Raw genomic sequence first — 14,525 nt, 5'->3', positions numbered from 1 at the left:
GCCTAACACTCAATTTTGGAGAAAATGAAGTTTAGAGGACACAGTTTTTGGTGAGTAACTCACAAGGACAAATTTTAGCAATTAGTAACTCACGGACTCACGATTTCAAATTTAGTAACCCTCAAGGACAAAATAAGTTGGCCCGGCCATTTTATTTTTTTTAAATGCCAATTATACCCTTTCGTGAAAATAACCCTCAAGGACAAATGACCCGGATTTAAAATAAATATTTTTCAATTTTACCCTTTATGTCATTTTACTATGAACAATGAGTGTTCATACCTTCTGCTGGTGTATGAACAATGATTGTTCATATCCAAATAGGTGAATGTACTTTATACAATATATTGATGTATGAACATTGAATGTTAATACCAAAAAAACTATGAACATTCAATGTTCATACCCAAAGGACTATACATATTGAATATTCATACTTAATCAATATTCATACTCAAGAACTATGAACATTGAATATTCATACCTAATCAATATTCATACCCAAAGACTGTGAACATTAAATGTTCATACCCAAAAGACTATGAACATTCAATGTTCATACCCAATCAATATTCATACCCAAGGACTGTGAACATTGAATGTTCATACCCAATTAATATTTATACCCAATGACTGTGAACATTCAATGCTCATGTATGAACATTCAATGTTCATACTAAATACACAGGTCGTTTCGTCTGGGCCGGGTCGTTAATTATTTCGCATAAGGGGTATACTTGACATTTCATCTACCCGATCCGTTTTTTATTTCGCGTCAAGAGTATACTTGACCTTTCATCTATCCGGTCCTTGAGAGTTACTTTTTCGACATTTTTGTCCTTGAGAGTTACTCCTTGATTATATAATGGGTTAACTAGTATTACCCCCTTATTAAATGAGCCAATTAGAATTTCCTCCGGGGAAATTAGGGTCTCTCCCCTTGAGTACACACAAAAAAAAAGTCAACTTGAGTTGACCGTGTTTTTTTTTTGTGTGTAATTAGAGAGGGAGACCCTAATTTTCCCATTTAGTTGGGGAGAAATCCTAATTGGCTCATCTAGTAGGAGAGTAATACTAAAAAATCCTTTTATAATTGATTAAGTGGCCATATGAGACTATGAGCTTTAAATTCATCCAGTTTTTGTTAAAGCCTCTCATGGTCATATGACCACTTATATAATTCAGTAAAGTTTGTGCTTTGGGCTTTTGGTTTTTTCCCTCTAAGGTAATGATGCTTCTAAGTTCCTTCCTACAATTTTACCAACTAGACTATCTGGAATCTTTTTACATTCTGCGACCATATCACTAATTCCGGTTCATTTTATTTCTGCAGTTTCTGTTTGCCCCATACTGTGTCTCGTTGTACTGTTGTACAATAAGATGAAGTTCCTGCCAAAAGTAAGAGATCTCTGAAGCCCACATTCACATAAGTATGTATAGCATTTTCACTTGCTAGCAACTTCTCAAAGTTTTTTTTTTCGATAACCTGCAACTTCTCAAAGTTAAAGTATCATAAGTCTCTAGATACTGCCTTACACTGGTTTGCTTTTTTTCACATGGATAATGAAGAGAATCCAATAAGCATAACCTTTTAAGGGGGTTACACTGTTACAGAAAAGAAATGCTGGCATATTGCTAAGAGATCTCAACTAACCACAAAACCAAACCCCATGCAGTTGTCACTGTCCTCTAAAACACCAAATGCTCAATTCACACCATTATCACCCCTAATAAACTATTCGAACAAAGGCATCACTTCAAAGCATATCTCTTAAAAAAGTACTTGTCAACCTTTTGAAATCAGCCAGACCAGAAAAGGAAAGTGGGGTCTTAATCTATTCCCAAATTACCCTTCAGTTTGTAACTGTGTGGGACTAGATATTACTAAAACTCCAAAAGTACCCTCATAGTAGTATAGTTATAGGCCATGCATGTGCACCGAATTGGCAAATTGTCACTAAATTAATCACCATCAATGCTCTCCATAATACTTCAAAGCAAGATAAGTTCTCAGAAAGATCCTCACACCCCTTCCGAGAAGATTTTTACTATTTTAAGCTTGCTTTACAAGAACATTTTGGAAGGTTACCAAGAAAGTCAGGAAGGTTGAATACTCATAAAAATGTTGCTTAACCTTCAGATAGAAATGAAAAGAGGTCTACAATCCAGAGTGATTTTTTGCTCCTAGCGGGATTTGCTCCAAGAGCTCCAAGTGAAATAAGAACCAACCACGTGTCCACTAAAAAGAGATTGACAGTTATCAAATTTCTTTCTTAGAACAAACTTTCTGATTTGTCCCCACTAGAAATAGAAATAAATAAAAAGAAAAAGAATTAAAAAAATCTCATTGTAAAATATATAGGAGTTCTTCCTATCATTAGTTAAAGATTTTTTTTATCTTTTTTAGTTTGAAAGAAGTGTCACTAGTTCAGCACTTCAAGTTTTTTATTCCTTTTTTTTCCCCAACAATTAAGACTAAAAACTAGATTTTGTAATTGGTTAAGTTTTTTTCTTTTATTTTTTTTAGAGTTGGGGATAAATCAGAAAGCATATATTAAGGTGAAAATTTAATAACTGTTGACCCCTTTTCAGTGGACACTTGGTTGTTCCTGTTTCCCTTGGAGCAAATTCCGCTGGGAGAAAAAAATCACTCCACAATCCATACCAACTCATCTAATATTCTTCTAAGAGTTCCAGTGCATTGTGGGCTCTTTAATTTACTTGTTTGGAATTTGTGTTGACGTGGCTTTCCAATCAAGAAAAAATCCTAGTTGCATGGATTGGAGTTGTTGGGGTATTTGGTATCTTTCAAAAAAAGAACTCAAAAAAATTGCTCTACTGTCCAATGAAATCCCTCCTATCAGCTGGAGCAGTTGGTTTCTATCTGTCTCTCTTCAAGGCATCTTTCAACTCTCCTCAAATCACATTTTCAAAGAATCTGACATCACAAGTGTCAACGAACCATCCCATTTCATAGAAGACTCTTTCCTCTTCTATCTGACTAAAACCAATCCAAATTAATCTTACTGTCATTATTATGTTTTTCATAGAAATATATTCTTTCTTTTACTTCTTTTCTTTTTCTTTTCATGCAATCATCAAAGTTTGATACAGTTTCCTGCAATGTTAAGTCTCCTTGGGCGTCAACTTCGTCGCTTTTGTTCAAGAATCCGGTGGTCCTTAAAGAGGTCTAAGCCTAGAGTTGTGATCAAGAGGTTTGGGAAGTCGAATTCGAAAACTCAGCCTAGAGAAGAACTTGACAACCAGGGATCAGTAGTTCACTTAAATGGTCAATTGGGTGTCTCTAAAATCGAGAGGCCTATCCGCGTTGCAACGTTTAATGCTGCAATGTTTTCTATGGCTCCTGCAGTTCCTATAGCTGATAAGTCTGTTATATCTGACGATGAAGAGGAAGAGTATTTCAAGATTAGACGAAATATGGAGCTTGATATTCGAGCAAAGTCTGTAAATGATCGTCCGAAGAGTATACTAAAGCAATCTCCCCTGCATCCAATTTCCATGGTGAGTACTGAGCATCTCTCTACCCAACAAAAGTTTGTCAAGTCGAAGTTAAGGGTCTCAATTAATCTACCCGATAATGAGATATCCTTGAAGCGCAGTAAACAGTTGAGTTTTGTGGAAGATGAGAGAGGGTCTTCTAGCAAGAGTGGAAGTGAAAATTATAAAGGAAAAGCTCCTATGAGGTCTACTAGCATGAGACTTCCAGTAAAGACTAATGTAATTGAGGGCAGTGAGAGCTTAAGAAGCAAGAGAACCGTTTTAGAAGTGTTGAAAGAGGTTGATGCTGATATATTGGCTTTGCAAGATGTGAAGGCAGAGGAAGAGAAAGAAATGAAACCGCTATCGGATTTAGCTAGTGCCTTGGGGATGAAATATGTGTTTGCTGAGAGCTGGGCACCTGAGTATGGGAACGCCGTTTTGTCGAAGTGGCCTATTAAGAGATGGCAAGTTCAGAAGATCTTTGATGACACGGATTTCAGGTACGCAACTCTTCTTACTCCTGCCTTGAGCATGATATACAATTTTAACATTTAAAATTTCATAGTACCTGCTATTCCTTTTGCAATGACACAAAGGAAAGTGACATTAAACAAAACTTATTCATATTAACTCCAATCGGTTAAGAAATCCTCAATTGGCTGATCACATGTCAATTTGGTGGTCCATTGTGTAGTGACTGTGTGACATCAAACATTTAAATTGATATGGAAGTGCATGCTGGAAAAATGAGAATCTATTAGATAATCTCTGTTGTCAGGAACTTTGTTTCTTTCTCTAATTTGCTTCAAAAAGACCATTTACATATAGGGTCCTGTGCAAGTTTTTTCACTTAGTAGTGGTACTGGATAGGATGTGTTCCCGTCGTTCGCAGAACAGAAAATTTTATAGGAAATGTTTGAGTTGTGTAATATTTATGATCTACTCGTTCACATATAGTCCTACAGTCCTATTGCTTGCTTCACATTGTTTAAGCTGGTTATAAACTATTTGAGATTGCTCCCGGTGGAAATGGAGCACTGTTTCACCAATATTATCTCGAAAAAACCAAATCATGGTGGAATTATGAGTGTTTCCTCATAGGTCCTCAAAGATCTTTATTAGGAGTTTCTTGGAGACAAGGCAGGATGTTACTGTGACAGACTCTTCCTTACAAACCCGTCCTATATTGGTCAAACCAGGGGAATTGCAAGCTCAAATTTCATTTCCACGCTGTTCCCCCTGTCCAACCACAGCAATGCACATCAGCTGGTTAAACAGCTAGAGAATAAGTTTGTATATGTTATTGAATTGATTTACCTGAACCTTTTCTTCGTATATGCCACTGCACAAAGGTTTTAGAAGAGTTTGTGAGTGGATCTGTTTGCACACCTTTTACACAATGAAAACTTATTCAGTTCCTACAAATAAATGCTTTTCTTATTCATTGGGTCACACGAAGGCAGCCTCTCAAGTCCTGTTGGTCCTGAAGACTGATTATGAGGTCGTGTTGCTCAAATTTAAGGATTTGTAAAGATTAAGGTTTTAATAACACCATACTAGCATTGATCACACGAGATATTTTAGTTGATGAATGGAATGAATATGTTGCATTTACCATTTGATACAGGAACGTATTGAAGGCCACAGTTGACGTGCCTCAGGTAGGAGAAATCAACTTCCATTGCACCCACCTTGACCACCTCGACGAGAACTGGAGAATGAAGCAGATTAATGCCATTATCCAATCAAATGACGGACCACACATCTTAGCTGGAGGTCTCAATTCACTTGACGAAACAGATTACTCGGCTGAGAGATGGACAGATATTGTAAAGGTAGCAGTGATGGAACACTTTCCGGGTTTACTTAAAACTAGTATCTTGAGTATTGAGACAGTCCATCTTCTTTACTAATTAATACCTATGTTTCAGTACTACGAAGAGATTGGAAAGCCGACACCAAAGGTTGAGGTGATGAAGTTCATGAAAGGGAAGCAGTATACAGATGCAAAAGACTTTGCAGGGGAATGTGAATCAGTGGTCATGATTGCCAAAGGACAAAGTACAAAACCCTGTCTCAATCATTTCAAATATAAGCTACAATAATTTTTACCTACTAGATGTCTGCATCTAATGCAAATTTTGTTACTACAGATGTGCAAGGAACATGTAAGTATGGAACACGAGTTGATTACATACTGGCATCACCAAGCTCACCATACAAGTTCGTGCCTGCATCATATTCTGTTCTTTCATCTAAAGGGACTTCTGATCATCACATCGTGAAGGTTGATATTGTAAAAGTCAATACCCATGAAAATGTCACCAGACGGAGACGGAAACCAAAGCAGAAAGTTGTGAAAATGCCAAATCCTTCTTCTGAAAAGGGTATATGGAAAATAAAGTCATGAATAGATAATGTAGCACACATAGTTGTATTTTTTTTTTTTGACTTATTTATGAACGGGGAAGGAGTGTGGAATTATTTGAACCTTCCTTCTTCTTCGCTATAGTACGTCATATAAATCACAAATTGTATCTGGACTGATGAAATTGGCTTCTACAGAATTCAAAGGAAGAATACAGATTTGCACTGCACTTTTATTTGTTTTCCTACTATAGATACTATATTTTAGACATTTGTTTTAGTGATATTACTTATTAAAGACCGGAAACTTATTTTTCCTGCCATAGACTAATTCAGAACTTGATAGGAAACTCCGCTGGCTGCTAAAGAAAGGAAATATTAGTAGTCTTGGTTTAACAAACAGCTCATGGGTGGATAGCGTCGCGTTCCTTGCATCTTTATCAACAGAGTTTCTTTCCTAAAGATGCTATTAAGATGAGATTGTCAAATATTAGGATGTCTAATTATTGGTTAATTTTATAATGGTCTTAAGTGTCGAAGTTTGATCCATATGCATCAAGATACCTTTGTTTGATTAATAAAACTCAAAGGAAGAGAGATATTAGGAGTTGGAATTTGTTCCTAAGTCATTCATGTGAATATGAATTGTCACCAATAAACCTAATAAGATAGATATTTTCTAGTTTTTGTGGCAAGTTGGTAGGCAATAAAGCATGGCACCAGATCTTCTTGAGGATTATATTTACAATTTGCATAATGTATACCATAAAAACTTCATAAGCAAATTGCACTTAAGGATCGATCAAGTTTTCAGTCTATATTTGTTTTTCTATTTGAAGCCATCAACTTGTACCTGCTCTTGCTTTGCCATTTGTGCCTACCACTTTAACTTTGCACTTACAAAAGTACTTTTCTTATTATTGTTTAGTTATTCATCCACAGATGTCCGGCCTGTATATTCCGATCGACTTTTCAATTTGTTTGCTTTATTCTTCTGTTTCTTTCTTAATGTCTTTTATACTTTTTCACAATAATTCATATGAAGGTCCTATCCGCAACAAGTAATGCATTTTATGGACATGTGCCTTGGCCACTGGCCAGTGAACTTTTAAAATCCATGAAAGTCGACCTTCCAAACTCTATAGTAAGTCTTTGTGGTGCAGTGTCACACAACTGACGACAGCAGTTGACATCCGTGCAAGGGTGCAAGACAACCAACATGTAAACCCTCATCCAATTTGAAACCAATTAGCCTTACCCTTGAAACCGGCAAACTGCCCTGCCAATTTGTGCAAAACCCATGAACCGATAATGAATCGAACAGACTACAGGCCTAGCAGCTCATGTTCAAAAGGGCTGTTTTAGCCATTTTGGTTCATACATCTAAGCTTGTTAAGCATGAGCTAATCCCAATTCCCTACCGATAAATAATCAGTAACTAAGTTTGTGAAAGTGATAAACATAGCTCATATCTTTAGCAAAAAAAAAACATAGCTCATATCTATTATCAAAACAATAGATGTTGTAAATTGTGATCAACTCTCCAATTAAGGTAAACAGAACTCAAAGTGGTCTTAGTTCAAGCTTAGAGGCTTACAGCCTAATAGGCAGGGAATGCTTTGTGTTTCCAGTCTGTGCCAGTATTTTGGAGTCTGATTTTGGAATATACAGTTAAGAGGATTAGCCAAAATTAACATGCCAAGCCCAAGCATAAAAAATCAAAACCATAACAAAATCAATTCAAAAAATTATAAATTTCTTCATTTATCAATGGTCCAGAAGCTTGATCTAGAACAAAAACAATTTCTATCTAATGTTTTTTTTACCCTATCTAATTTTATGTCGAAAATAATAATCTCACCTAAACAAAATTCTTCATAGCCTTTCCGTCCCGGGTAAGTTCAGATTGGCGAACTCGTGAAAATTTCGCCAACCTACCTAAAACCTAAAAAGAATTGACTTGACTTGACTTTATGCCAAAGCAAAAAATTGGATGACAATATTAACAAAACTGAGTTCAGCCGGTCATAACACAGTGATTACTCCAAATCGGCTGGTTATGATACCGAGTCAAATCGTAACACCTTCTATAGCTTGCATAATATCTCAATCTTTCCACATTCCCCACCGATTCCTTAACTTCTTCCACCGATTCAACCGATTCCTTCAACTCTTCTTCTTTTTCGACGTTGGGAACATGCACAGGTTCGATGAGATGCAATGTTAGACGTCCATTGTGTCGCGAAGCGTGAAGAAAATCAGGCTTACGATCAATTCTAACTTCTTTAATCTCTAATCTACCATTATTTCTCATGGACTTGAAATAAAAATTCTCATTAAACGACGACAAAGGTGGCGGAAAAATCTTCTTCTTTACATCTTCACTTCTTCTATCATCAACCATTCTTCTCCTTTTCAATCTTGATCTCAAAACTAGTCTCTTTTCGTCAATATCAACGTCTTCTTCTAACTGATCTGAACTCTCAATGCCCAAACTTTCAGTACATGAATTCATTGCTTCCATAACTGAACACGCACTATTACCCAAGACGCCATCTATAAATCCCATCTCGTTTTTCTTGATCGTAACGGATTGCAAAACGTTTACGGGTTTTTGAGAGTCTTTAGTGAGGGTTTGTAAACCAGAAAGAATATTTTGACAATGTGAATCTCGTTCATGTTCATATTCTGGTTCTCTCTCTAATGAAGAGAGGGTTAGAAGAGAGTGAACAGTGTTTATGCAGAAACTTAACATGGCTCTCTTCGAGAGAAGAAGTGGAGAAGAATAAGGAAGGGCTTATATAGGTAGTTGTCGTGGGTGTGTCAATAGGAAACGATTTCGAAGAAGATATTATTTAACGGATTGAGTTTGGATATTTTTAAGGAGGTGTATGTGGGGTCATATCACGTTTTTTTAAAGAGATATCCTTTTGTCTATGAGCTGTACTAAGTTGTCTCCCGAAAAAAACGTTACAATGCATGCAACCTAGTCAAAGAGCTGCATCGCACATTCTATTTTTTGTCTCGGGCAGGCTCCAGGAAAAAAATTAATTTGTCATGTCCAAAAAAAACATACCCACCATTTTTTTGCCTCCTCAAACACCTCCTAATTTTAAAATTCTCAAGTCCTTAACAACAAATCCAATTAAAAAAAATTGATTCCAATTTCTTTTAAAATAAATTAAAAGATGCATAGAATTAAAAAACATCACATGAGATTTCATTACATTGTTCAACGAATATCAAATTTAATCGATAATAGCATGAAATATCCGTAGTAATTGTGTTTTTATTTTATGTAATTGTGTTTTTTTTAATTGAAATCGAATTTCTATAAATTCCAAAAACATGTCACTGGATGGCCAGAGATCATTGTATAGTACACTGAATCGATGTGGTAGAGTCGTTTTGGGACATGTCTTGCGACATGGTGGAGTCGGTTTAGAAATGTCTTCTGTATACTCAAAAAATTACAATTTCTCTCTTTTTCTTCGACCTCTTTTATCCTCTCTCTCCCCTCTTTTTATACTCTCCTTTTTTCCTAACTCTCTCTCTCATCAGGTTCGTTCATTTCCACTCCATCCCTCGCCCTCTAGCTCTCCACCTGTCCCACTCCCTATATGGCAGTTCTCGGCAGTTAGGTTACCGCGGATTTGATCCGCTGCATCAGGTTTTCTCTTTACAATACTGCGTACGACCTTTTTGTACCTCTGACTCCACATGTCATCAATAAGTCCTATATAGATGCCCCTCTCGGTCCCGTTGACATTCCGCGGTATCATTTATGGTCCGCGGATTGTATACGGTTCCGAGAATCATCCCAAACCTCCTCCTCCAAATATTCCATCTCTGGCATGCACCCCCCTTGCATGTGCGCCCTCATCCACGTGGCCAAAGAGCACGTGTAGGAAAGCTGTCTTTTCGGTGCACGCGCATCGAACTTGCCTTTTCGATTTTTGAGGACCCACGTGTCTTTTTTCCTCTGGTCCTTTTTTCTGCTGATATTACACTTTTACCCCTGCCGCTTAGTATCCCGCTCAAACCTCTCTCTTCCTTCAAAACCCCTCTTTTGCATCTAAACTCTCTCACTTTTCTCACTCTGCTCCCCCTTCTTACTGTTTCTTCATTTTCGGTGGATTTTTGGCTGTTCAAGGTTCGAGTTTTCTTCACCGTTCTTCATTTTCGTTGCTCTTTGCTGCTTGTACCTCAGGTTTGTCTTCATCCTCTTTGCTCCTGTCCTTTGTTCCCGATTACGCTTATTCGTGTAACTGTTCCTCCATTTCCGTTCGTTGGAGCTCTCCAACTTATTGGATTCTATTATGTTGGAATCCGAATCTGTGAGTACCTCAGGCACTCACTCCGGGGGATCCGCGTCCTCCACCTCCAGATCTTGCGGTCATACCGCGGAATGATCTGAATCCACGGCTTCTGACACTTCCAGCCCTGCTGCGGAACCTTCCACTTCAGGAAGGAAAGCCACTCTTCCTCCCCCGCCTTCCTATCACTGTAGACCCAACTTAGATGCCGTTAAAACTGCTTACGGCATCCCCGCCGACGTGATCCTTGAGCACGTGCCTGGCGTTACCCATTTCCCCCATCTAGTCACACCGCGGTCCGGTTGTCTCGTCACTACTGTAGGTCAGATAGCCGCAGGCTTGCGGTTTCCCTTAACTCCTCTAGATGTCGCGGTATGTAACCACTTCAACATCCCCCCATGCCAAGGCATTGGTAACTTTTGGCGCATCTTATATGCCGCGAATTTCTATAACAAAACCAATTCCCCCAAAATCCAATTCTGCGACATAATAGCTCATTATTATATAAAGAAAAGTACCAAATTTGGTAGCGTAGGATACCAATCCTTTTGTACCCGTCCACAGAAGAAGTCCTTTGTCCTCCACATTACTTCTTCTGACAAAGTATGGCATTATTATCCGCTATATGTGTCCGGTAGTTTTCTATCCGCGGATCTTTCCTCTGACGTTTCTCTAAGGCATCTCAGTTTCCTTTCTAGTGGTACGTAACATCTTTTGGTTCGCAGTGCCTTTTCCTAACTAGCTTTTAACTCATCTTTCTTCTGTGACACAGGTTGGAGCCCTGATTTGCGATCTAAAATTTACACCGGCGTCTCATCAGCAATTTTTCAAAGGCTCCATGATTTAGGAAGTGCCCAGTGTGAAGTTCTTGGTATAGATACATACAAGGGCAACCCTCTTCTCCTTGATCCTTCATTGAAAATAATTGGTAACTATCAAGGTCCGCTCTACCGACCAGCACCACCCAAAGAAAGACTTCCCAAATCCTCCCCTCGCCCTAAAAGAAAAGCCTTCAAGTCCTTCAAGTACACCAACAAGATATCTCACTCCAAAGCCGTTGCCCAACGAGCTGCCGCTGCCGCTCAATCTCATACTGCTACACATAATACCGCCCCCTCTTCCTACTCTGCCGCGGCAGATTGGGAAGACGACTTTACTCAACCCTCGTCCGCGGTATCTGACGCTGTCATGGCCACAAATAAGCTCAAACTTTGGGAAAGTGACTCGGACGGTGAGGAGGCCCCCGAAGCTGCAGCCAAGAGTCCTCCAGCCAAAAAGGCTAGAACCGCCGCTCCTGCCTTCAATGAACCCGCATCTGTACCGTTGCGACCAACTGGTCCTCCACGACGTCCTGGTAAAGAACCCTACCCATCTGGGTCTTTGCCATCTGGGGCCATTGACATATGGCGCCCTCAATTTAGGGCCAGGGAACGGGATGTAACAACGCGTGACTCGGCCCTAGAAAACACCGCTGTGGCGGCCTCTCTTTTCTTCAGCTCGCATCTTCCAAAAGACCAAGCATATGGAGATTCTGGCTCGTTTGCTTCGCATAGAGCTTCCATCTACCACGGCTGGGAAAAGGTATAAATTTTCCCTTGCAAAATAACTTTTCATTTGTACAGTTTAGTAACCAATCCTTCTTTTCAGTTGAGTTTGGACATTGGCTACGTGGTCCGCGGCCTAACCAACACACTGGAATCGCTGGAGACCGTGAAGCATGAGATCGAAGGCCCTGATGGCTGGAAGGCTAAGTACGCCAAGTTGGAGAAAGATCGTGACGATTGTCGTATAATAGCCGTGAAGAACCAAAAGGCGCTCCAGCTGGCTGAAGAAAAACATCGCGACTATGTGTCCGGTGTTGCCTCCAAACTCGAGGGCCAAAAAGCAGCGGGTAAGATTGCAACTCAAGCCGCTGTAGACAAGGCTGTGGCGGAGGCTGCTGATCGATTTCGTAGTCTAGCCGAGAAGAAGATTAGCCGTGAACTTAAGCAGCAGCTTGAAGCTCTCACTGCGTCTGGCCGTCTTCTTCCCGTTCCCCCTCCAGCCGCGGATATGCCAACCTCTGTTCCCCTGCTCGCTCCCCTTCAGGACCCTTCTCTCGCTGATGCTGCTACTCAAGGGATGCCTCTACCCACAGCCGGGGTGGTTGCCTCTCCCATTGATTTGGATAACGATCCTCCTTCCTCTGGTGAAGGGGATTTGGCGTCCACTCCGAAAGATGCAACTGAAGGGCAGTAGTAACACATTTGGCTTTATGTCTTTATCTAATCGAAACTTGTGTTTTTGTGGTTGTTGTAATCCCTCTACTATGATTTATTGCACATTTTGTACTATATACTTCGCCTGTATTTCTGGGTAAACCCAGCACGCTTTTAATATCAGTCGTTAGCAAATCTATTTCCCTTGAATGTACTTTTTACTTCTTTATCGTTGGCGTTCTTTTTTGTTTTATCTAAGTTTGTTGCATAATTAATTTGGATATTCAGTCCGCAAAGGCTCCTCTCCCGCTGTCTTTGATAAGCCGTGGAGTCTAATGGGGCATCTCATTTTGCCCCAAGTTTTATTCAGACGTTGCGTCCGCGAAGGGCTCGTCTTTGATTGGCGTGAAGCCTGTTAGGGGAAACTCAGTTGCCCTTAGTTTGATTCGGACGTTGCGTCTGCGAAGGGCTCGTCCCGCCCGGCGCCCGCTCTCTTTGAACGGCCGTGAAGCCTGCTAGGGCCAGCTCATTTTGCCCCCAGTTTGATTCGGACATTTCGTCCGCGAAGGGCTCATCCCCCCCCGCTGTCTTTGAACGGCCGTGAAGCCTGATAGGGGCAGCTCATTTTGCCCCCAGTTTGATTCGGACATTTCGTCCGCGAAGGGCTCATCCCTCCCACTGTCTTTTAACGGCTGTGAAGCCTGCTAGGGGCATCTCATTTTGCCCCCAGTTTGATTCGGACATTTCGTCCGCGAAGGGCTCATCCCCCCCGCTGTCTTTGAACGATCGGTGGAAGCCCTGATAGGGGCAGCTCATTTTGACCCCAGTTTGATTCGGACATTTCATCCGCGAAGGGCTCATCCCCCCAGCTGTCTTTGAACGGCTGTGAAGCCTGATAGGGGCGGCTCAATTTGCCCCCAGTTTGATTCGGATGTTTCATCTGCGAAGGGCTCGTCCCCCCCGCTCTCTTTGACTGGCTGTGAAGCCTAATGGGGGCAGCTCATTTTGCCCCCCTGTTGATTCGGACGTTTAGTCCGCGAAGGGCTCATCCCCCCCGCTGTCTTTGATTAACCTCTATTCATGCTATTGCGCCAGGAATGCATTCTTTGTTTCATTGACTTAGAATTCCACACACAATATATATACATTAAACAAAATATTCTTGTCCCACTGAAAGCTACACACTGCTTCTTTCATGGAATTTTTTTCAGCATTCTTATATTCCATTGTTTCTCAATCGTTACCCCTGTCGGCGTCTCTATTTTGTAAGTGCCTGAAGTTCCCTTCGCTATCACGACATACGGTCCTTCCCACTTGGGTCCTAGTTTGCCGTCATTCTCCTTCTTAGTGGCTGAGGTAACCCTTCGCAGCACCAAGTCCCCAATCATGAATCCCCGCGGCTTTACTCGTTTATCATACTGTCTCTGTAGCCTTCTATGATACTCCTCCAGTCGTATGCGAGCTGTATCTCTTTTTTCCTCAATTATATCCAACTCAGTGGTTAATATATTTTCATTAAGACCCATTTCCACGGCTCTGGTTCTTATCGTTTTCTCTATTATTTCCACCGGTATGACAGCCTCTACTCCATATGCCATTGCGAATGGTGATTCATTCGTCGAAGTCCGCGGTGTAGTACGATAAGCCCATAAAACATGATTCAATTCATCAGCCCACGCTCCTTTTCGGTCTTCCAATTTTCTCTTTAAATTGTCCATGATGATTTTGTTTGATGCCTCGGCTTGACCATTCCCCTCCGGATTGTATGGCGCCGAGAACCCTTGTTTCACATTGTAGGCTTGAAGGAATTGACGTACCTTTCCCCCAGTAAATTGTGTTCCATTATCTACAATGATTGTATAGGGCAAACCGAATCTGCATATTATGTTCTCCCAAAGGAACTTCTTCACATTCTCTTCTTTGACTTGCTGTAGTGCCACTCCCTCCACCCACTTGGTGAAATAATCAGTGGCGGCCAACATAAATCTTCTTTTGCCGCTTGCCATGGGCAAAGGCCCCACTATATCCAGTGCCCACATGGTGAACGGCCACGGACTAAACACATTATGCAGCGGCTCTGCAGGGGAATGGATGAGTTGTGCAAACCTTTGGCATTTCTCACAAGTAGTTGCATACTCTGTTG

The 14,525-nt window shown here is 40.5% G+C and overlaps 1 protein-coding gene across 1 annotated transcript; it reads left to right on the top strand.

Annotated features, from left to right (window-relative positions):
* The first annotated feature begins 2,866 nt into the window (after positions 1–2,866).
* LOC147517734 (uncharacterized) lies at positions 2,867–6,098 on the top strand. The gene is made up of 4 exons (XM_086589856.1): positions 2,867–4,001; positions 5,129–5,336; positions 5,433–5,562; positions 5,655–6,098. Exons 1-4 carry the CDS (start codon positions 3,124–3,126, stop codon positions 5,909–5,911), a joined length of 1,473 nt encoding a protein of 490 aa, XP_086445982.1. The 5' UTR covers positions 2,867–3,123; the 3' UTR covers positions 5,912–6,098.
* Positions 6,099–14,525: the final 8,427 nt, after the last annotated feature.

Source organism: Coptis chinensis, chromosome 2 (assembly GCF_015680905.1).
Source record: "Coptis chinensis isolate HL-2020 chromosome 2, ASM1568090v1, whole genome shotgun sequence".
Classification (NCBI taxonomy): domain Eukaryota; kingdom Viridiplantae; phylum Streptophyta; class Magnoliopsida; order Ranunculales; family Ranunculaceae; genus Coptis; species Coptis chinensis.
This window is presented reverse-complemented; position numbering and strand designations above follow the sequence as displayed.